Source organism: Zingiber officinale, chromosome 4B, assembly GCF_018446385.1.
Source record: "Zingiber officinale cultivar Zhangliang chromosome 4B, Zo_v1.1, whole genome shotgun sequence".
Lineage (NCBI taxonomy): Eukaryota > Viridiplantae > Streptophyta > Magnoliopsida > Zingiberales > Zingiberaceae > Zingiber > Zingiber officinale.
In genome coordinates this window covers 135,824,675-135,849,400 of record NC_055993.1, presented here as the reverse complement: position 1 = coordinate 135,849,400, position 24,726 = coordinate 135,824,675, and the positions used below count along the sequence as shown (strand labels likewise).

General features: G+C 46.5%; 1 protein-coding gene across 1 annotated transcript; it reads left to right on the top strand.

Moving 5' to 3' along the window:
- The first annotated feature begins 21,044 nt into the window (after positions 1 to 21,044).
- On the top strand, positions 21,045 to 22,394 carry LOC121976915 (mitogen-activated protein kinase kinase 9-like). Its single transcript, XM_042529326.1, has one exon. The coding sequence runs from the start codon at positions 21,112 to 21,114 to the stop codon at positions 22,162 to 22,164; it is 1,053 nt and encodes a 350-aa protein (XP_042385260.1). The 5' UTR covers positions 21,045 to 21,111; the 3' UTR covers positions 22,165 to 22,394.
- The last annotated feature ends 2,332 nt before the right edge of the window (positions 22,395 to 24,726 follow it).

The window sequence follows — 24,726 nt, the reverse complement described above, 5'->3', positions numbered from 1 at the left end:
GGTGAGCCGACCGATCGGCCGATCGGTCATATACTCGGATGAGGGACCGACTAGTTGTTCTGCCGTTCGGCCTAGCAACCCAGCTACTCGGCCTAGTGGTTCCCCTATAAAGGAACTTGTGAGCGTTGGAAGCTCGACCCAAGGTCGAGCTGTCTTCGTGCTGGCCCGGGGTCTACCCAGGCCGGTCGGCCAAGAGATTCTTCCCTGCTCGGTCGAACCTTTGACTTCCTCCTAGCTCGGCAGGACCTTTGACTCTCCCGTGCCATTGACCCCTTTCTCTGTGGGCCCCCGTTCCTTACCACCGGATCACATGTCTTCCCTTCAAGTCTAGTCGAAGGAGGCGGCGAGTCCGACTGACTGAACCGTTGAATCGGTGGCGTGTCTGCCACTCGGTGGTTGATGTTAGTGTCTATCCGATCGGGGGCTACGCAAATGGGTGATGCCGATCGGCGCGTCACCGGTTGGCACTTGGAAAGTTTTATTTGCCTGCCGTCGTCCCGTCGCTCCGGCAGCGGGCACACTGATTATCCCTAGAAAACTCCTCGGCATTTGTGTAAATCACCGTCATTAAGGTTGAGCATGCGGCCATGCCCGCATGATGGTGCTCATTAAATGCGACCCGTAGGCAAGCGCCACGTGGTCGCGCATCTGTCACCGTTCACTCGAGCCGTCAGGTCTGATGTGACCTTTGGCTTTTCGAATTCGACGGTCAGATCCCCTCCTCGGATCTCGTGACCTGATCGGACGGCTCCAGCCGATCGAGCCCAACGTTTATAAGGACATCTCCTCTTCCCCAGCCGCTTCGCGATATCGCGTGTGCATCTGAAGGCTTCCTCTTCCTCTCGTGCAGCGTTCCGGCGAACTCGTTGCTTCGCTTTCCGGTGATCCGTCGCCTCCTCCTTTGGTCCTATCTCTCGTAAGGCCCCTTCGCCCTTTTCCTTTCAGTTCTTTTGTGTTTTTCTTCGCACTTTCGCCGTACTCGTGCCCTCTTAGACACTGTTCCGGCCATCCTTTTCCTTAACCTCTGCCATCTCTTGCTTTAGCCCTTATCACTAATGGCCAGTTCCTCTCGTCAGTCCGACCTCGCCCCCGGCCTCTGGTATACCACCACAGAGAGCCGATTCGACGAGAGGGATGCGCTGAGCCTCACCCGAACCTTCGAACTTCCATATGGCCATGAACTAATACTAGCCACACCCTCCGATCGGCCACACGACCCCCCGACCGGCACTGTTTACTTTTTCCGAGACCAATTCGTGGCCGGTCAGCACTTTCCTATCCATCCGTTCATCCTTGAGGTGTGCAACTATTTCCGCCTCCCGCTCGGCCAACTCGTCTCTAACTCCTTTAGGTTGTTATGCGGGGTGGTTGTCCTCTTTAAGCTGCATGACATTCCCTTAGTCCCTAAGACTTTCCACTACTTCTACTATCCCAAACAGTCCGAGTGGGGTACTTTTCTCTTCCAGTCGCGGATCGGTCTTGTTTTCTTCGACAAGATGCCGACCTCGAACAAACATTGGAAGGAAAACTATTTCTATCTTCGTTTTCCCGAGCAGCCATCCTTCCGCACTAAATGGCAGACCACTGTGCCGAGCCCGCCGGACCTCGGTAAATATAAGAGCCAGCCAGATTACCTCCGCGCAGCCAATTTGCTAGCCGGGCAAAGATTCAACATCAACAAGCTGCTCTACGAGGGGGTGTTATATATATTTGGACTGAGCCCAATCAGAACGAAGCTTCCGAGCAGCATGGGTAAGCTTTTTCCTCATCCCCCTTCCTTTTGGTCTAACTGATTTATTCTCCTTTTATGCAGCCGACATCATGTGGCGCGCCAAGGTTGTCGATCGGATGAAGTTGAAAGCTGCCGAGGTGGAGGTGGCGGTCGCAAAAGAGATGGTCGATCTGGGCATCACCCCGGTCGGCTCACACGAGGGCGAGAGCGAAGAAGCTCCGCCAACAGTTGGAGATAGGGCTGTAAACGAGCCGAGCCGAGCTTTGGGGTGTTCAAGCTTGTTTGATAAGATAACCAAGCCGAGCTGAGCCGAGCCGAGCTTAAAATGAACCAAGCTTTTGAAATGAGTGTTCAAGCTTGGCTTGGTTTATTTTTTATGAGCTTGAGCTTGTTTGAAGCTTGGCTTGAGCTTGGTTCGTTTAGATGTTATTAAGCTCTCAATTAAAGCTTGGCTTGAACTTGGTTCGAGCTTGGCTTGAGCTTGGTTTGAGCTTGATTCATTTACATGTTATCGATCTCTCAATTCAAGCATGTTTGATTGTTTGAAATTTTTAATTGTTTGATTGGTTATTAAGATTGATAATTTAAATTTATTTATTTATTTTATTTAATTTTATTATTTATTTAGCATATTGAAAAGAGTTTTATTAATAAATATGGTTCATAAACATTGTTCACGAACGTTGTTCATGAACATTGTTCACGAACGTTAACGAGCTGAACACATATGTGTTCAAGCTTGTTTGTTTAGCTTAACGAGTTGTTCAAGATTGTTTGTTTAATTAATCTTATGTATATTGAACGAACGTAAATAAGCTCTTACCAAGTCGAACACCAAGCTCGTTCACGAACGCTTTGTTCATTTACAACCCTAGTTGGAGAATTGGCCGTTCAGATACCTGCAACCGCGCCGATCGGTGATGCTATCTCGTCCGCCGGACACCCGGCATCAGAAGAAGCGGGGCACTCGGTTCAAGACTCCCCCTTGATAATACGCAAACGGCGTCGGACGTACCTCCACACCCAATCAGCCACTTCCGTGGAGCATGTAACAGAGCAGGCCGGCGCTACCTCTGTAGCAATCACCCTGGCCCCAGCTCCAGTCGAGGCCATTTCCTCGGATCGAACTCCTTCCCAGCTTGATCTGCCTGTGGCTTCCCTTGGGGCACCGCCCGTCAGTTCCCAGCCACGAGCTCATCTTCAGCTTAGGCGTTCTGGTATAGTCTCCGCCCCGCTCGGTGAGTCCTCCGGGCGCGCAACCTCAGCTCAATCTGATCCGAGCGGCCGTCGAGTGGTTAAGGTCGTCCTCCACCTCCCAACAGAAGAATTTCTTCTAGCGGTTAATCGGCCAGTCGCCCCGGAGCATCAGATCACTATCCGTAGACCGCTCGCGAAGATATGGGAGGATGCGAGGGCCCGCGTCGCATTGATGACTCCTGGCCAGCTCGGAGACAGCCATTTGCAGCAAGCTACCAGGGTATGCCTCTTAACACGATACTTGCCTATTTACTTTGGTTCTTGACATTATTCCATCTGAACGCAGAACTGGGTAGAGAATATCGCGGCCAGCAACCGCCTGGCCGCGTTGGAGGAAGAGTTAAGGAAGCTCCAAATTTCTGGAGGGGCGCCGGCTCAAGGGCCTTCATATGCCACGTTACGGTCCGAGCTAACCAAAGCAGAGAAACTGCTAGTGGCCCAGCGGCACAAGTCCTCTAGCTTGGAAACCAGGGTAGCTGGGCTCGAAGCCCAGGTTAAGTCCCACGACCAGGAGCTCAAGCTGGCCACCAACAGAAAGAATAGGGCCGTCACCGATCTAGAAGCAAAGAATGTGTAGACCCAAGCGCTGGAGCAGCGCGTCACGGAGTTGGCCGACCTGCTATCTGTCGAGCAAGCGGGTCGATCGGCCTCCAAAGCTAAACTTCAAGGGGACAAGAAAGATCTCCAAGACGCTCTTGACGCTTCCTGAGCTGCGCTAAAGGAATATCAAGACGGTGAATCAGGCCGCTTCGAGGTGATGAAGCAAAACTATCTCCGCTCGGACGACTTCGGCGAGAAGTTTAGCGATCGGCTAGTGCTAGCTTTTGAGGAAGCCATCCGGGCGACAACGGTTTATCTGAAGGCTAAGGGCCAACTTCCGGAGACGACCTTCATCCCTCCCAAAGACATGGCCGGACTGCTAGAAACCATTCCCGAACCCATCTTTGATGCCCTAGAGTGAGGAGCATTTTCAGCTTGTCTTTGTTTCCATGTTTTGGAGTTTTATCTGTAGGCATGCCGTTCGGCGATTAAAATTATCTACTTGAATCTGTCTTTCAGTCTACTTGACTGTTATTTTTATTCGAGTCCATATAAAATCCCGACTCTGCGCCTGTTACTTCTTCGCCCGCATTCTGCCCGAGCGGTGTTCCTTAATATTCGGGCCGGGGGGTTTATAGTCGTGCGGTCCGACTCTGGGATTTAACGTCGCAGCTGGACGGTCTTCACGCCGGGGTTTTTATAGTCGCCGATCCGACTCAGGGATTTAATGTCGTCGCTCAACGGTCTTCACGCTGGGGTTTTTATAGTCGCCGGTCCAACTCAGGGATTTAACGTCGTCGCTCGACGGTCTTCAGGCCGAGATTTTCATAATCGCCGGTCCGAATCAGGGATTTAACGTCGTCGCTCGACGGTCTTCTGGCTGGAGGGTTTATAGTCGCCGGTTCGACTAAGGGATTTAACGTCGTCGCTTGACGGTCTTCACGCCGGGGTTTTTATAGTCGCCGGTCCAGCACAGGGATTTAACGTCCCCGCTCGACGGTCTTCTGGCCGGAGGGTTTATAGTCGCCGGTTCGACTCAGGGATTTAACGTCGCCGCTCGACGGTCTTCACGCCGGGTTTTTTATAGTCGCCGGTCCGACTCAGGGATTTAACGTCGCCGCTCGACGGTCTTCTGGCCGGAGGGTTTATAGTCGCCGGTTCGACTCAGGGATTTAACGTCGCCGCTCGACGGTCTTCCCGCCGGGGTTTTTATAGTCGCCGGTCCGACTCAGGGATTTAACGTCGCCGCTCGACGGTCTTCTGGCCGGAGGGTTTATAGTCGCCGGTTCGACTCAGGGATTTAACTTCGCCGCTCGACGGTCTTCGCGCCGGGGTTTTTATAGTCGCAAGTCCGACTCAGGGATTTAACGTCGCCGGAGGGTTTATAGTCGCCGGTTCGACTCAGGGATTTAACTTCGCCGCTCGACGGTCTTCGCGCCGGGGTTTTTATAGTCGCAAGTCCGACTCAGGGATTTAACGTCGCTGCTCGATGGTCTTCGCGCCAGGGTTTTATAGTCGCCGGTCCGACTCAGGGATTTAACGTCGCCGCTCGACGGTCTTCTGGGCGGAGGGTTTATAGTCGCCGGTTCGACTCAGGGATTTAACGTCGCCGCTCGACGGTCTTCGCGCCGGGATTTTATATTCGCCGGTCCGACTCAGGGATTTAACGTCGCCGCTCGACGATCTTCGTTCGGCATAAATTGTTCTTTTTTACTTTACTCTTGCAGTCAAAAGATACAACGGGATTGAACATTATGAGTTACAATGACACACCTTTCACCCCGCTCGGTACGGCTGGAGGTGATTTGCGCTCCACGAGCGCTCTAGCTTCCGTCCATCTTCATCTTCGAGGTAATAGGCGCCCGAGCTGAGCTTTTCTACAATCTTGAATGGCCCGACCCAAGGAGCTCCCAGCTTGGTCACGTTGCCGACCGGCTTGACTTTCTTCCAGATGAGATCACCGACCTAAAAAGATCTAGGAATTACCCGTCTGTTGTACTTTTGTTTCATCTTTTGCCGATACGCCATCAGCCGAACGACGGCTTTAACTCTCGTCTAGTCTACCAAGTCCAGCTTCAAATGCCTCCGCTCAGCATTATTCTCGTCGTAGGCTTTTATCCGGTCGGACTCTATCCTGATTTCTACCGGGACGATGACTTCTCCCCCGTACACCAGGTGAATGGGGGTTGCTCCGGTTCCCTCCTTGGGTGTCGTTTGGAGCACCCATAATACCCCGGGCAGCTCGTCTACCCAACTGCCACCTTCATGGTCGAGCCGAGCCCGGAGAACTCGTAAGATCTCCCGATTGGTAACTTCGGCTTGCCCGTTACTTTGGGGATATGCTACAGAGGTGAAGACTTGCTGAATGTCGTACCCCTCGCACCATTCCTTGAGCTGTTGACCCGAGAACTACCTCCCATTATCGAAGATGAGCCGTCGCGGGATGCCGAACCGACAAATGATATGCTGCCATATAAATTTCTTTACCATTTCCTCGACTATTTTAGCTTGTGGCTTGGCTTCAATCCACTTGGAAAAATAGTCCACCGCTACTAGCAAGAACTTTCGCTGTTTGGTCGCCATTGAAAATGGTCCCCCAATGTCCATGCCCCATTGATCGAACGGGTAGGACACCGTGGAAGTTTTTAATTCTTCCGCGGGACGATGTGAGAAGCTGTGGTATCGTTGGCAGGATAAGCATGTGGAGACTGTCCGGGCGGTGTCCTCCTGTAATGTTGGCCAAAAGTAGCAGGCCAAAAGAATCTTCCTTGCCAACGAACGACCGCTCGGATGCCCGCCGCATAAGCCTTGGTGTACTTCTTGCAAAATGTAGTCCACATCCTCCAAGCCGACGCATTTAAGCAGAGGTCTGGAGAACGCCTTTTTGTAGAGCTGGTCGCCAATGAGGACGAAACGACCAGCTCTTCTTCTGAGCAGATGTGCCTCCGACCGATCGAACGGTGTTGCTCTAGACTTCAGGAACTCGGTTATAGCCATTCGCCAGTCATTTGGGAATGTGAGTCCCGTCATCCGATCGATGTGGGCTACCAGGGGACACTTGTGCGACTGGCTGTTCAATGACGATTGGTGATATCGAACTGGCCAACTTGGCCAATTCATCTGCTGCTTGATTGTCCGAGCCGGGGATCTTCCGTACCACCACCTCTCGGAAACCGGCCCTTAGTTTGGCGAATGCCTCCACATAAAGCTTTAGCCTCATGTTGCTTATCTCAAATGCTCCTGAAAGTTGCTGAGCGGTCAATTGTGAATCCGAATGAATTAGAACATTACTAGCTCCCACATGCCGAGCAGCCTGCAGACCTGCTATGAGGGCCTCATACTCCGCTTCATTGTTGGTTGCTTTGTAGTCTAGCCGTATGGATAGGTGCATCCGATCTCCGTGAGGGGAGACCAGCAGCACGCCTACTCCGCTTCCCTGCCGAGTGGATGAACCATCTACGTACACCCTCCAAGTGGCCTCGGGCTCTGGATTTTACACCTCAGTGATGAAGTCTGCCAATGCCTGTGCCTTGATTGCCGTCCGGGGCTAATACTGTATGTCAAACTCGCTAAGCTCTGTGGTCCATTTGATCAACCGCCCGGACGCTTCAGGGTTCAGCAGAACTCGGCTTAAGGGGCTATTCGTCATGACGATGATCGTATGTCCCAGGAAATAGGGCCGGAGCCTTCGAGCGTCTAGAACAAGTGCGAAGGCAAGCTTCTCAAGACCAGTGTAGCGAGACTCAGCATCTTTTAGAATGTGACTAAGGAAATACACCGGCTGTTCTTCGTCGTTCTGTCGGACTAGCGCCGAACCGACCGCGTGCTCGGTTGAAGACAGATAAATGCGGAGAGGCTCGCCGACAGAAGGCTTTGCTAATATAGGTAATGATTTTAGGTAGGTCTTCAATTCTTCGAACGCTCGGTCACACTCCTCGTCCCATTGGAATTTGGTTGCCCGGCGCAGGATCTTGAAGAAGGGCATGCTCCGATCGGTCGTCCGCGAGATGAACCGGGATAGCGCTGTTATGCGACCCGTAAGGCGCTGAACTTCCTTCAAGTTTTTGGGCGGCGGCATATCCTGTAGCGTTTTGACCTTGCTAGGGTTTGCCTCAATGCCTCGCTCGGTGACTATATAGCCTAGGAAATGACCACTTTTTGCTCCGAACAGGCACTTCTGCGGGTTTAACTTGATGTCGTACGCCCGTAATGTCTGGAAAGTTTCCTTTATATCTGCACATAGGTCGGCTGCTCGGAATGATTTAATGAGTATATCATCAACATATACCTCTAGGTTTCGCCCGATCTGCTTCCGGAACACCCTGTTCATGAGTCGCTGGTACGTAGCCCCCGCGTTCTTCAGTCCGAACGGCATGACGTTATACCAATAAGTGTCATCCGCCGTGATGAAATTGACCTTCTCTTGATCCTCCCGGGCGAGCGGCACTTGGTGATATCCCTGATATGCATCCAGCATGCATATCAGTTCGCACCCGACGGTCGAATCCACCATTTGGTTAATCCGGGGTAGTGGGTAAAAATCCTTCGGACACGCCCTGTTCAGGTCGCGGAAGTCGATGCAAACTCTCCATTTGTTGTCGGGCTTGGAGACTAGCACCACATTTGCGAGCCAGCTTGGGAACTGCACCTCGCGTATGTGGCCGGCCTCCAGAAGCTTCTCGACTTCCGCTCGTATGATGACGTTCTGCTCGGCACTATAGTCCCGCTTCCTCTGCTTGACGGGCCAAGCGTCCGGCCGGATGTGTAGCTCGTGCTATGTGACGCTCGGCGAGATTCCTGGCAACTCGTGCGTCGACCAAGCGAAGACATCGTGGTTTTGTTGGAGACACCTGGTCAGCTCCTCCCTCTGGCTTGCCTCCGGGTCGGAAGCTATGAACGTCGTGGCCTCCGGTCGAGCCGGATGAATCTGTACCTCCTCCTTCTCTTCATAAACAAAAGTAGGCAGCTTCTCGGTTATAGCATTTACCTCGATACTGGGGGCCTTCCGAGCGGATCTTGCCTCTGCTCGCACCATCTCCACGTAGCAATGGCGCGCTGCCAACTGGTCGCCTTTAACTTCTCCCACTCGGTCTTCCACGGGGAATTTGATCTTCTGGTGGAAAGTTGAGATGACCGCCCGAAACTCCTTGAGAGCCGGTCGACCCAAAATGACGTTGTATGCGGAGGGAGCATCTACAACGATGAAGTTAGCAATCCGCGTCCTCCTGAGTGGCTCCTCCCCGAGAGAGATAGCCAGCTTAATCTGACTGACTGGCTGAACCTCGTTCCCCGTGAATCCGAACAGAGGCGTGGTTATTGGTAGTAGCTCCGCCCTGTCGATTTGGAGCTGGTCGAACGCCTTCTTGAACATTATGTTGACCGAACTCCCTGTGTCAATAAAGATGCGATGAATAGTGTAGTTTGTTATTACCGCTCGGATGATGAGGGCGTCATCGTGCGGCACTTCGACCCCCTCGAGGTCACCAGAACCAAAGTTGATCGCCGACCCGATCGCCTTCTCTTGGCTGCATCCCACAGCATGTATTTCCAATCGTCGGGCGTACGACTTGCGGGCTCGGTTGGAGTCCCCACTTGTTGGCCCCCCGGCGATGATATTGATTTTCCCCCGAGCGGAATTACTTCTATTTTCTTCCTCCCGAGCAGATGGCCTGGCTTGCTCGTGGGAGACTCGAGGGTTGGCCCTTGCCTGGTGATGTTGCTGCAGTTGGTGGTGTCGCTCGGGTGAACGTCTGATTATTCGCTGCTCGGCGTGTTGATGCTGAGTTCGCCTGTCCGGTGAAGGTGACCGGCGATGATAGATCCTCGGCTCAGGCTGACTAAATGGGGGGGAGTCTTCGGCAGTCTCGAGTATTATGGGTGGCTGATTGATGGATTTTGCAAAACATGAGCGTCTATACCTTGCCTTTTTGCCGAGGCCGCTCGGCTGCAATGTGCTGAACGGCGGGCGATTTGAAATCTTGAGGTGGCCTCATCCCCTCAGCACGTGGCCCTTTTGGCGGTTGTTGGTTGATATGTGTTCTCCGTTCGATTTGGACTGGGGGTTCGCCCGACGCTTCCTTCTTTCGGGCCGCTTGTGCTTCCTCCACATTAATGTATTCACTCACCTTTTTCAGCATGTGGTCGTAGTCGCGAGGCGGTTTCTTGATCAGCGAGCGGAAGAAGTCCCCGTCGACTAAGCCTTGTGTAAAAGCATGCATCATTGTCTCAGACGAGACCGTGGGGATGCTCATAGCGGCTTGGTTGAAGCGCTGGATGTAGGCTCGGAGAGTTTCTTTCGGGCCTTGCTTCATGGAAAAGAGGCTCACGCTAGTCTTCTGATAGCGTCGGCTGTTGGCAAAGTGATGGATGAAGGCCGTTCGGAAATCTCTGAAACTCTTAATTGATCCGTCCGGCAACCTCCAGAACCACCGTTGAGCCGAGCCGGATAATGTAGTGAGGAAGACTTTGCATTTAACTCCGTCGGTGTATTGATGAAGAGTAGCAGTGTTATCGAACTTACTGAGATGGTCATCCGGATCAGTTACGACATTATACTCCCCGATCGATATCGGAGCGTAATGCTTCGGGAGCGGGTCTTGTAAAATTGCCTCAGAGAACTAGCGATTGACCCGCTCGGGGGATGACTCTGTACGCGGTGCTTTCCCCTTTCTGGCGTCCCGCACGGGCGCTTCGTCGGACGACCCTTGGTTGGCTAGGGCTAACTCCTACGGAATCTGGAACAGTGCCCGATGAAACGGAATGGGGGCGGTCGACGCGTCTCCTGGGGTGCTAGTCTGCCCTTTGTTCTGCGCCCACGTAGAATATTGTTCCGGTCGGTCCTCCATTGCCGCTCGGCCTCCCGAGACCGAGGCGGCCTGTTGCGCTATCCTCTCTGCTTGGGCCTTCTACTGTTGCTCAACCATCTTCGCGACTCGCGCTTGGATGAGTGTTTCGAGCTCCTCAGGAGAGAGTGTTACCATGAGTTGGCGTTCAGCTTCTTCCATCTTCTCGACTCGAATTCAGGTGTCTTCCCACAGACGGCGCCAATTTGATCTTGTCCGTGCACTGAGTCGATGGAACTAGGGACGTGGCGCTCTCTGCTGCTCCTTAGTGATCCTCACAGCGACGTAAGCCTCCGACGAACCTGCAACAAAGTCGGGCCGGGAAGGGGTTCCCGGCGACGACCCTCCGACGCTCAAGTCAGGCGACGACGAGAAGAAGAGAATAAAGACTGTGGCTACAGTAAACGATGCTAGAAAATTATACCTCCGTCGAAGTCCGGGGGTCTTTATATAGGACCCCGGAGAGGCGCGTGCACGCTTCCCGAGGCACGCACATCCCTCAAAGCATACATTGAGATAGTTGTGTCAGAAAAGCATGTTTGACGCCATACCGTAATTGTCCGAACATATCTCTGTCATGTCAGCGGAAACTCTCTCCGTACGATCCTTGGTACGGCCCGGCCGCCAACCATGCTGCTTGTCGGCGGCAGACGTCTCGAGAATGATATCACTAGCTGCCCCTTTTGTCCTCTTTTAAGCCCTTTGTCTTTAACCGGGGCCGGTCGGGCTGATCGATCGGCCTCCTGGGCGCTCGGGTATACACATACCTCGGCCCGGGTGAGCCTACCGATCGGCCAATCGGTCATATACTCGGATGGGGGACCGGCTAGTTGTTCTGTCGTTCGGCGTAGCAACCCAGCTACTAGGCCTAGTGGTTCCCCTATAAAGGAACTTGTGAGCGTCGGAAGCTCGACCCAAGGTCGAGCTGTCTTCGTGCGGGCCCAGGGTCTACCCAGGCCGGTCGGCCAAGAGATTCTTCCCTGCTCGATCGAACCTTTGACTTCCTCCCAGCTCGGCAGGACCTTTGACTCTCCCGTGCCATTGACCCCTTTCTCTGTGGGCCCCCGTTCCTTACCACCGAATCATTATTCATTTGACCCGGATGTAGAAACTTCTCCTTCTTCTTGATCTCAATCCTAGAGGTGGAGACTTCTTCATCTTGTATATGGGACAAGAAGTATGTTCCCTCCTTGCCCTTTTCATTGCATTCCTTTGAATATGAGGCTTCTTGGACTTCTTCTTCGAAAGTTGAACATCTCTCAACTTCGGAGTCCTCTTGCTCTTGATCTTGATCCACTGAGTCGCCCTCTTTGGATTCTTCTTAATTTGGTACAGTGGTAGGGATCTCATGAATCTTTGTCAATTTACTCCAAAGCTCCTTGGCATCCTTGAATTCTCCAACTTGAGCCAAAATATTGCTTGGCAACAAATTGACCAATAGCTTGGTCACTTTGTCATTTGTCTCGCTCCTTTGAATTTGCTCTTGGCTCGACTTGCTCCTCTTGAGAGTTTTTCCCTTTAAATTTGTTGGAGCTTCAAAACCTTCCATTAGAGTAAATCATTGTTCTATCTCCATCATAAGAAAATTTTCGATCCTTGATCTCCAAAGATCGAAGTTTGTGGATACAAATGGTGGAGGCACCCTCGTGTCAAATTCGAATCCATCTCCAAATTCCATTTGAAGTTGAGCTTGATGAAATCTATAACTTAAAGAATTTTGCTCCAACTTCTTCACCCTTTAGCCTTGTTGCCCCTTCCGACGATGATTCCAGTGAAGAACGACCTCGTTCTGATACCACTTCTTTAAAATCGACTTTGAATTACTATTAATAATGAAGTTCCATTTTATAGTACCCGAGGGAAAGAAAGATTACCAATGGACGAAGAAGGAGCAGGCCGACTACGTGGCAAACAACAAAGCAGAGTTCTATCTGCTGAGCGTCCTTCCGCCATAAGAAGTCAACCGGATCAGCACCTACGACTCAGCAAATGAGCTTTGGGAGAAGTTCTTTGAGCTACACGAAGAGACGTCCGAAGTCAAGATCACAAGAAGGGACTTACTTCGGAACCAGCTCACCAACCTACGATTTGAAGAAGATGAAACGATTGCACAACTTCACTCAAGAATTAAGGAGCTCATCACCCGACTTTTAAATTTCGGAGAAAAGGTAAGCAACCGAGATTCTCTAAAGTACGCTCTTAATAAATTGCCTAGAAATACAAAATGGGCATCACTAGTAGATGTCTTCTATATCTCTAAGGACTTAGAATCTATTACCTTAGAAGAATTATTTTCAGCTTTTGAATTGCATGAATCGAGATGTGCAGGTACGAAGGAGTCAAAGAACAACATCGTCTTCAAGATAACAAGAGACGAACATGAGTCGGAATCATCTCTCGACGACGAAGAAATGGTAATGATGGTAAGGCGTTTTAAAAAGTTATTTAAATCAAGAAAAATTAACCATTCACAGGGTAGAAAGAAAAAGACAATCAGATGCTACCACTGCAACGAAGAAGGGCACGTTAAGGGCAACTGCCCTAAGTAAGGAACAAGGATAAGGACAAAGGAAAGAAGCCTGTCCAAATGAACAAGTACAAGACTTTAAAGGCGACGTGGGACGAAACGTCGTCTGAATCGGAAGTTGAGGCTTTCTCCGGGCTTGCGTTGATAGCCAGTCATCAAGACGAACACGAAGAAAGCTCTTCCGAAATGAGCATCGAGAGCATCGATGAAGGGGGAGCGACATCAGAAGAAAGCAGCAGTTCAGGGGGAGCCATGGACAACGAGATCGACAAGGTAAGTCAGGTACAATCTCTTCCTCCCGATAAAATGTTTAAATTCGTTAAATTATTACCTAAAGATTATTGTAAATTAGAAAAAAAAAATTTAAAAGTAATTCTAGCAAAATCATGTCTATTAGAAGACTTTGATAAATTAAAACTAGAAAATGACAATTTAGAGAAAGAAATAAAAAAATTGAAAAATAATACATGCACATATAGTATAAGTATTAGAAGATATAATTTGAACTGGTATTTTAGATATCATAAGGGATAAATTAGAAACACTTCAAAGAAATATGCTCCTAAGAAATTTCTAATTAACTTAGTTGGAAGGAACATTTACTAGGTTCCAAAGTCTTGTTTTAATTAAAGTATAATTGGCCTTAAGGCTTTCAGAGAGTAAATTAAACGTTTAATTTCCTTATGAGGTTTTATCTAAAAAATAGTTGTTGCTCCACTAACCAAGAAAGCATAGTAATTCGCCATAGTCTGGAAGTCAAATATTGAAATAAAATGTTTAATTGACTAACTGATAAAATATTAAAATTAAAATTAGATAATGTTTTGAATAATTACTTAATTTTTTTTAGACAATTCTTAAATTTTTCTATGCAAATCAGTTTAACTTAAAAAAAATCTCATTTTTTAAACTTAAAGTTTTTTAAAGTTATTTTATAAACTTGTGTTTTACCCAAATGTATTTTATATGTTGCATAATTTTTTAAAAAAATTAGAATTTTTTTTCCATAGAAAATTTTTTCTTACTTTTAAATTTTTTTATTTAAAGTTTTGTTTGTATCAGATTTACTTTACCAAAATTTCTACACAAATTATTTTTTAAAAATTGTTTAAACTGAGAAAATTATTGATTATTTTTTCAAAAAAAATACTTAGAAATTTTTTCTAAAATATTACTTTTTTAGTGCTCTCAAAATTATTATTAAAAATCTTGATAATTTTTTTCAAAAAATATTTGAAAATCAAAGTTTTATAAACGTTACCTTTAGATTTTTTTTGGGTACCCTATTTTTTATGTGATCAAAGTGGGAGAAGGGAGAATTAAGTCTAGGGGAGGTAGCTTAAAATTTGTTTTTACTTTTTTGCACTTTATTGTAAAATTTAGTATTCTAAATTTATAGTTGTTTACCCTATCTTAACTTGGGTTGCTCACATCAAAAAGAGGGAGATTGCTGGTACCCGAAGGTTATTTTGATGCGATCAAACATGTTAAGTTAGGTCCTATTATGTTTAACCCTGTGTCTAAGTGTGCAGGAGCTTAGGAGCACAGGAAGTCGAACAAAATACGCAGCTAGCGAGAATGACGACATGGGAGAGAGCCGACGGGCTCGGTGCGTCTGAGGGACGAAGTGTTGCGGAAGAGTATGCGGGTGGACGAAAAGGAGGTGCGTGACGTTTCTGAGGGACGAGAAGCTAGAGCAGAAGGTTACTTGAGAAGGCCGGAAGTTGGATTCGGTTGAGTCTTATTCCGGATGGTCGAAATCACCAAGCGAGCGGAGCCGAAGCGGAAGACCCAGACCAAGGCGAGCAGCATCGGAGCAGAGGGTCCGGATCGAAAAAGTCAACCATGTTGACTTTTAGGGTTCGGGCGCCCGGAATCTTATTTTATACACTTCGACGTGGATGTTGACCGTTGCGTCGATGATAGATTTCTATCCCATTCCAGGCGCCCCCAACCAAGGCTATTAATACAGCCTTGGTCCAGAAGTTAAATAACAACAAGTAATTCTTGATACAACATTTGTGAACTTTTCTGTTTTGTTTAGCTTCTTCCTTTCTGAACTTTCATTGTTGTAAAGAGGCTTCTTCGCCTGAAGAAGAAATTAGTGTGCATCATTTCTTTGAATCAACAATCTCCCCAGTTGTAACCAAATAAACTCTCTGAATCTCTGTCTTTCAAGTTTCTTTTATTTATCGTTTATGCAAGTGTTCTTTTAAGTCCGAGAAAAGTTTGTTTTGTTTTTTGTGCAGGGCTATTCAACCCCCCTTCTAGCCGACCAACGGTCCCAATAATCTCTAGTCATAAGACGTTTTGTGTCAGCATTTAAAGCGTAACTGCATTGCTGGGTTGAATGTACGACTTCCACATCGTTCGCACCTAAGGACCGACTTGCCTGAAGAAATCATAGGGCTTAACCACTCCACCATCCTACTCAAACCAATACAGTATCCTTTGCATAGCATTCGTCGGCTCCCCAACAATCGATAGGATGAGATCTCATATCTATAGTACTCGCTTGATTAGCATCGCTTGATTAGCAAGGAACTCAAGTGTTCCATCTCCTAAGTCTAAACATCTGCTCTCCTTAAGTAAGCATGATGCAACCACTTGATTCCTAAAGCATCCTCCTTGGATTGTATATGCTAGACCACCTTAACCAGAAGGGTAAGGCCCGGCCCTAAGTTCATAGTTTACGAAAACCCAATCCACCTTCATTTTTCAAATTTGTATATATCTGTCTATGACATCGATGGTATTTTGACGTCCATATAAAACAATCTGTATGTTATAAATACATTCAATGATGTCCATAGAAATCGAAAAAGATTAGTCAAAAACACTCCACCCCGCTAGCCTATTAGACTCAGACTACATGCCGATTGTATTTCAGCAAACTCCACCACATGCGGCCATCTTCAGATAAAGTTAGGCGTGACCCACGCGCAACTCGTATTTACAAATTCGAGATCTACTAATTTATTAGAGCTTGTGTAGCACGAATAAATAATGAAATATGATCTTCTTCCTATGCAAATCATGATCTTGTGTAGCACGGATTAATTTATTTATGCAGAAAACGTCATCAGCGACATCAGCGAAGTGATAACGTAAGTCGCATCAGCTTGAGGGGCCCATGAAAAGCTCAGTAGGCCATTCGACGCCAAACTCCAATTCCATAAAATTGATGGTGTGTGAACGTGACACGAAGAAGATAATGAAGTGAACGTGACACGTTATAAGTGCGGATGTTGGGTGCATGCACCTTCGGTTCCTACAAATGCAGTGCGACGGTAAATGGCCAGACGGGTAACCCAAACACTGAGGATTATTCAATTATCAAGTTGGATCGTAGATATATGTGTTTTTTGAATTTATTTTATTGGTCGGTAGGAATTTTTTTAGAATTGGATTATCTACTTTCAAAATTTATTAAAAATTAAATAACTGGATTAATAAAAAAAATACAGTATTAAGACAACCACCCGTTTGGTTTAACGAACTTAACAAGATAATTATTTTATATATCTCGTGTAGACAAAAAACAAAATTTAAAAGGCATTCCTTTCTATTATTTTCTAATATATATATTGATGTTTTTTAAATGAAAAAATAAAGGAAAAAACTTTGATAATTGTGCCGTGTTGTGTAGGGAATGATTGATTGGCACATTTGATAGCCATTCCTAGCGACATCCTTTTATTCCATAATTATTGTCTTATTTTATTATTATGACTGAAAATATATTTATTTTATAAAAACAAAATATTTATAAATGAATAAATAATTATAGCAGATAAAGAACAAATTGTCTATTTTTAAGAATATGCAATAAATAAATAAATAAGTAACAAGATTGGTTCCTTTTGATTTAGTTAGTTGAAATGATATATATAGAATAGGCACCGATGCAGTGCTGACGAGGATTCATATTGCATGGTTACGATGAAGGTGAAAATTAAGACGATCGATACTATCGATTGGGTGAAGTATGTTTCGATCGAGGAAGAAGGTTTCGGTCTAAACTCATGCCCGACATGGGGAGATATCAAATGACCAACGTTCAATGGATTATTAGACGCCAGGCAAAGAAGACAAGGTGCAGAAGTCGGACAGAGCGGCTACCCCCGCTTGACCCAGACAGCAGAGTTTAATTTCGGTCGAACTGCTACCCCACTCGGCCTGGCAGCAAGTCTCGACAGTGGTAGAGGGGAACTTCGGTCGAGCGGACACACACATAGGAGTAGCGAGGTTCTAGCCGCGCGGACGGGACACTAGAGCGGCGAAATTTCGACAGAGCAGTCAATCCGCTCGGTCTAGCAGTACACTCCCTATGATATCCATCGATATCTTTTTGTTAATTAGTTGGTACCGCCGACATCAGACATGGACAGCTAGAAGATCGTACGGCAGAAACTTCCACTGTCACTTCAGAGATATGTTCGACTTGTTAAGGTACTGTGTCAGAGACACTTTACTGATAAATCTTTTCAGGAAAAATTTTGAGAAGCGTTCTTGTCTTGGAGAGTGTGCACACACGTTATAGGAGCTCTATATAAAGGTGGTCGAAACATCAGTAGAGGTATGTAATATGCGAGACACTGTGTTCTCTACCATTCATTTTTGCTCTACCTTCTGTTTCATCGTCAGTGGCTGACTTGAGCGTCGCAGGACTAACGTCGGGGACCCCTTTTTTAGTTCGACACCGACGTCTTTGTATTGCAGGTCTGAACAGAGTCTATAAATGGTCAACAGGAATACCATATCTTCAGCTTTCCATCTATTCGACTTTGAGACAGGATGAGACGCTAAATTTATAATGAAAAGAATATATTTACATAAATAATTTATTTAATTAATTATAATTACCTCATGGGACTCGATTGCTTAATTAACCATGATTAATCCCTTTAATCTGTCTCATCCAATTGAGCCCAATGAGTCTAAAATCTCTCTTCCAGCCTAAATAATATTTTCATCCCTTCTTAACTGGTCCTTCGATTAGTCCACCATGTCTAACCCTATCTAGCACGATCACTTAAGTCTAGTTAATCAAATTTATTATTTTTATATTTTCTGCTTTTCATTGACTTGAAGGGAGGCCACATGAGTTGCTTCTTGTCACCTTCATAATTCTATCTCGTCATTTATTTGAAAATGTTTATTGATTATCAATCAATTGATTTGGACTCAAAGCAAGTGGCCCAGAGGCGGCTAATAGGTGGGGTGGGCACTCAACATCATAAACTCCCGCAGAAACCCTTTTGTTAATATTTTATGCCAATTATTTTTTTCATTAAATAATAATAATAATAAATTAGATATGTTACCTTAACGACCCCTAATATCAGTCATACGAATATAGAGAAAGATAAATACAGATACACAGATATTAGACGTATGGTAGGGGTAATCCCAGATCATCAGCTCTTGATAATCGACTCCTGCACATTACATCAGAGATATCATGCGTCCACCGTCGGTCCTATGCTCTAGGGTCAATTAATATTATAATAAATATCATACTAAAACTTATTTAATTTTATTATTTAATATTGATTTTAAATCAAGATAATTTATAAAAGGACGTACCTACCCTTCTAAATTGATTAAAAAGCATACTATACTTTAATAATTACAGAATGATACATTAATTTATTTAGCCTTCCCATTCTATCCCTCCAATCAACGGCATTCAACCTCAACATCTCTCTCTCCTCTCTTCATTTCAAGTCCTGTGGATTTATAAAATTACAAGGAGTTCAAATATGATATTCATTATTTATTTTACTTCTTTAGAAGTGTTAAAATGTTATTTAAAAATTGATTGAAATCCTATATTGGACCTAATATGAGTTCATATAAGAATGTCAATTCAAGTGGTTCGAGTCGGATTGAATTTTCTTTTTTAAAACCCAACCTGAATTTGATCAGAACCTAAACCCAAATTCAACCCGAAACTCCTAAACCGAACCCGACCAACCCGAATAACCCAAAAATCCTATTCAAAACAACATTTTTTTTACTATTTTTTCTATAATTTTTCACATTTATCTCAATACTCCATCATTATCATACTAACATTGATATTAATGCATAAAAATATCTTAATTTTTAAAATAAAATTTTATTTAACAAAAAAAAAAATCACTAAACCCTATATTTAGATCAACCCAGAACCTAACTAAACTCGAAAATTTTTAACCTAAAAATGCTCCAACCCGAACCTAAAAATGGTCAACTTGAACTTGATTTTTTTTTCCGGTCGACTCAGGTTGGGTCCTCGAGTTGGGTTCAAAATTGACACCCCTAAGTTCATATCAGGCCTAATGTGGAATTCCAACTGATTTTGATTGAAATCCACTGATTACCTAGAGAGTTCTGATTGTATCCATTTAAGATCTTGTGAATTTTTGAGGTTACAAGAAGTCCAAATATTTATTTTCGACTTCTCCAGAGATATTAAAGTTTTATTGAAAAATCGACTGAAATTCCACACTGGGCCTAATATGAGTTCATATCAAGTCTAACGCGGGATTTCTACCATTTTGGTTGAAACCCACTAATTGACGTAGAGAGCTTTGATTACACAAATTTAAAGTCCTGTGGATTTTTTAAGTTGCAAGGAGTCCAAGTATGAACTCATATCAAGCCTAATGTAAGATTTCGATCAAAATCCATTAATTAACTTAGAGAGTTTCAATTGTACCCATTTTAGACCCTCTGAATTCTTGAGGTTGCAAGAAGTCCAAATATATTTTATATTATTTATTTTGGCTTCTCCGAATGTATTAAAATGTTATTGAAAGTATCAGCTGAAATCCCACATTGGGCCTAATATAAACTCATATCAGGCCCAACGTAGAATTTCAGCTGATTTTAGTCGAACTCCACTAATTTACATAGAGAGCTCTTATTGTACCTATTTCAGGTCCTGTAGATTTCTAAGGTTGCAAGAAGTCCAAATATGTCCTCTATTATTTATTTTAGCTTCTCATGATGTATTAAAATATTATTGAAAAAATTGACTGAAATCTCATGTTGGACCATAACTCATATAAGACCCAATGTGAGATTTTAACCGATTCTTTCAATAACATTTAAATGCTTACAAAGAAATCGAAATAAACAACGAAAGACATATTTGACTCTTTGTAATATCAGAAATCCACATAACCTAAAATGTATGCAATCAGAGCTTTCTAAGTCAATTAGTAGATTTCAAGTGAAATCGACTGAAATCTCACATTGGGCTTGATATGAACTCATATTAGATCCCATGTGAAATTTTAATCAATTTTTTTTTCAATAACACTTTAACAACTTTGGAAAAACGAGTATAATCGGAACTTTCTAGGTTCGAAACTCATTAATTGATTTAGAGAGTTCCAATTGCACCCGTTTTAGGTCCTGTAAATTTATGGTTGAAGCCTACTGATAAACTTAGAGAATTTTGATTGCACCCGTTTCAGGTCATATGAATTTCTTAGATAACAAGAAGTCAAATATATCATCTATTATTATTTTTAGTCTTCCTAATAATGTGTTTTAAAAAAATGAATTTGAGTTGAATAAATGGATAGCTAGAGAAAAGGAAAGAGATATGGGGGAGGGAGTGTGATATTAAGGTTATATGCTTTAACATAGGGGTAACATGGAAAGATAAAATAAATTAATGCTTAGGTAATTAATAAAGTACGGTATGTTTTTGGTTAATTGAAAAAACAGGGTGTACCTTTTCATAAATTGCCATTTAAAATATAACAATAAAATATTAGTATTATAAATTTCACACCCCCCAGCCTAACTGACTAACGATGGGCCCGCCTCGTGCGTAAAAAATGACCGTATAGTTCACGTGTCCCTTTTTTTTTTCCATTAATAATACTGATTTATTAATTAAATGGCCTCTTAATTAATTACCAAAAAACGCAAGCCATCCCCACACCTTCTACCCGACTTCGTCCGCCGTCTCCACGTTTAACTCACGCTGGTCGATGGGATCTGCGCACCGCAGAAAGCCTTCACCTCCTTGGCCAACGGACCCATGTGTCCACCAGTGTGCAATTATATGGCCGGGTCGTAGGGCTTTGGTTATCCTACCGACGGTGACCGGATTCTCACTTATCTCATCCCACTCGCTATTAATAAAAGCGCTACCTTTCGAATCGAAGGGTCGCCGATCGAGCCCTAATCCTTTCACCGAAGGTTTCGCCATGGCAGCCGTCGGCAATCGAAGGCTTCCCCAGCTTCATCTCACCCTCGAACTTCCGGAAACAGCCGCCGCCGTTGACTGTGGCGTCCGCTTCGCTCTTCCTCCTCTTCCGGCGGCAGCGGCGGCACTGTGCTCTTCTTCCTCTTCCTCCTCGTTGGCCCCGTCGACTGAGCTGCGGGTCTCGGACTTCGAGAAGATTCGGGTGCTCGGCCACGGCAACGGGGGCACCGTTCACAGGGTCCGTCACCGCCGCAGTGCCGCCGTGTACGCGCTCAAGGTTGTCCGCGCAGATCCGTTGCTCCGGCGTCAGGCGTACCGCGAGATCGACATCCTACGCCGCGCTTCGGACTGTAACCACGTGGTTCGTTTGCACTCCGTCATCACCACCCCATCCGGTGATGTTTCTTTCCTCCTCGAGCACATGGACGGCGGATCCCTCGACGCCCTGCTCCGCCGACGAGGGAGCCGCCCCTTTCCGGAGTCCGCGCTCGCCTCCATCGCACGCCAGGCCCTCCTAGGCCTCGCGGAACTCCACTCCCGCCAGATCGTGCACCGCGACATCAAACCCGCCAATCTCCTCATCAACTCCGTCGGCGTGGTCAAGATCGCCGATTTCGGGGTTGGCAAGGTGCTGCGGCGGTCGCTCGACCCCTGCGACTCCTACGTGGGCACCTGCGCCTACATGAGCCCGGAGCGGTTCGATCCGGCGTCGCACGGCGGGGACTACGACCCGTACGCGGCTGACGTGTGGAGCCTCGGGCTGGCGGTGCTGGAACTGCACCGCGGTCATTTTCCGCTGCTACCGGAGGGGGCGCAGCCTGACTGGGCGGCGCTGATGGTGGCGATCTGCTTAGGAGGGGCGATCGGGACGGTAGCGGAGGGTGCCGCCTCGGGCGAGTTCCGGGAATTCATCGAGTGCTGCCTGCAGAAGGAGAGCGGGAAGCGGTGGTCGGTAGCGGATCTTCTGGGGCACCCGTTCGTCGCCCGGGCGGATGGCATCGAGTCGGAGCGGGCGCTTCGTGAGCTAGTGCGGGAGAACTCGGTCGAGTCGTAACTCGCCTCCGAGTTCCGACTCGGCGCTCGTCGTTTATCGTGTACATAAATGGAATGGAAGCGGGGAGCAGTTGGGTTGGACCAACTGCCAACTCCCACGTGTTCGGGATTCTTTTTCGTTTTAGAACCTTCAATTATTTGATGGACTCTCTTGATTTCTCATTTAACAGTAAATGAAGGGTTTCATAGAGATGTAACGAAACGAAATGAATTCACTGGAGATTTTGGTTAGTTTGTAATGTTATGGTCTGTTGGTAATGGCCAAGACATATTATACGCTAAGGAAGATAATCGAATTATAGTTTGATAATCGTGACTATTATCCCGACTATGAGTTCATAGTTTAAGGAGTTTATGATTGAGGTATATTAAGATTTTTTTTTTTTTTAAATTTGTAATGTATTATATGCTTTTGATATGCCAAAATAAATTTGACATTAATATCAGAACTAGGTTCAATGAAATGGAAGATCATTGGAGTTGATGGTGTCGTTACTAATCTCACCAACTAGGAATGGTTCTTTGCCGTTGAGCTCAACGATGTCCTTGACTAAGGGTTCTACGATGGATTTTGAAATGGGAGTGGACGCATATTGCGTCGTGTGTCGGTGTCGAGTTGTGGGTCGATGAACAGTGTTTGTTGTGGTAGAAATTATCGTTGTAGAAGTGCAAATCGTGGGCATCGACGACCTCGTGAGGAGGCGGGCAATCGACGTATGTGGTCGGCGAGACCCGGTGACTGCGTCGGGAGGCTGATGCTCAACAATCGTGTTTGTCACGGCAGAGATTGTTGCAACAAAAAACAAAAATCACGTATCACGATTTCTGCGCATTGCAAGCCTCGACAACCGCTTCGGATGGTTAACAATTGGCTTTCATGGTCGGAAATCATCGATGGCTGCATTGGGACACTGACAAATGACGGCCATGGACGGTGATGTGGATATATCTTAGGGATCCAAGAAGAATTAAGGGGAGGAGGGAGGGCATTTTTGTCATTCCATTGTTTAGGGCTTTAAGAGAGGGGAGGAAGCACTCTTGAGGGGGGACTTGGGGTTTTTTCCGCTTTCAGAGGGAGAGGGTCGTCTTCTTCCTTTAGGGTTTTCACCGTCGGAAGAAGCATCGGAGAGAGGCCAGCTTCTTTGTTCTCTTCCGCTGCCACCATTGGGAAAGCACGCCTCAGCCGCCTCATTGCCTCCCCTGGCGTCGGCAACACACATACTTGCTTCCCTCACACCTACAGACCTCCAACGCCTCATTCCCCTCGTTGCCATGCGTTCATGCTGACATCGATGCTTCTCATTCCCTCAGCTGTCGACTCCCCTCTTCCTTCTCCATCCCAATGACACCGATGTCGCCTCTCCTCTTCTCTCTCTCGTGATATGCTGTCGCCTCATGTTGAGGAAGACCGCCTCACCCTCGCGAACGCCGCCTCTGCTGCCATTCGTCGTCAATGCCTGCCATCTCCATGACTGAATCGCCCCTCTCCTCTCTGCCTCTCTTTGGCGAACCGTCGCTGCATCTAGCGGCTGCCATCGCATACGACGACGAGGACGCGTCTCGTCGCTATCTCCTGTCATGCGGGTAGCAGCTCCCTTTTCCCTCATGCACGCCACTAACCCCACCTTTGTTGACGCCTCCTCTCCACACCGACAGTCGCCTCCTAGCTGCCGCCGGTCACCCACGAGGCCACGACCCACTCCATGCTGAGGGTGTCGTTGTTGCCCACCACAGCCATGGCCTTCGTGCCATAGTTGCTGCCACCTCCACACCATGGCTAGCTGTCGCTATCTTTGAGAATCCGACGCTTATCCGATGTAGATTCCTCGTCGTTGTATGCCTTTGGCCGGGGTGTCGTGATTGCGTTCCGACCTTCAGGCCTACGTGTCGTTATCTCAAACCTTTGTGTCACTATTGTGTTCTGGCCGTAGAGTCGTCGTTTTGTTTCGACCTTCGTGCCGTTATTGTATCCCGGCCTGCTTGTTAATCTCATATCCCGGTCTATGTGCCGATCTCATATCCCAGCCTGCGTGTTGATCTCATATCCTGGCCTGAGTGTCGCTGTTGGGTCCTGGCCTACATGTTGCCTTCCGGGTCCAGGTCACATTCGATTTCGTGCCGTCAAATCCAACTCCTCATTCGACATGCATTCATTTACTTTTTTAGGTCACGATCACTCGATTAGCATCACAACCGGCTTACCGATCCACCATAGGGCGCCCCTCTAGTGAGCCTTAATTTTATGTTACAAATGCCTTAATTTTTTGTTAAAAATTAATTAAATATTTTTTAATTAATTCTTATCTTTTTAAAATAGTTAGAAATTTTCCGCGCCTTCTGTGGAATACTCTTTCAACCAGGCAGATTTTGTCGTTGGCAGTGGATAAATTTTTATCTACTGGTGCTTTGCTGGAGGTGCCTTCCAGCCCTATGGAAGGCAGGATAAGATTTTCAGGGAGCTATAAAATGACTCCTGTACCTAGGAAATAGAACACAACATTTGTAATTGAATCTTCTTGAGTTCTGTTCTATAATTGAGTGTGCAAATTGTTGTAAAGAGGTT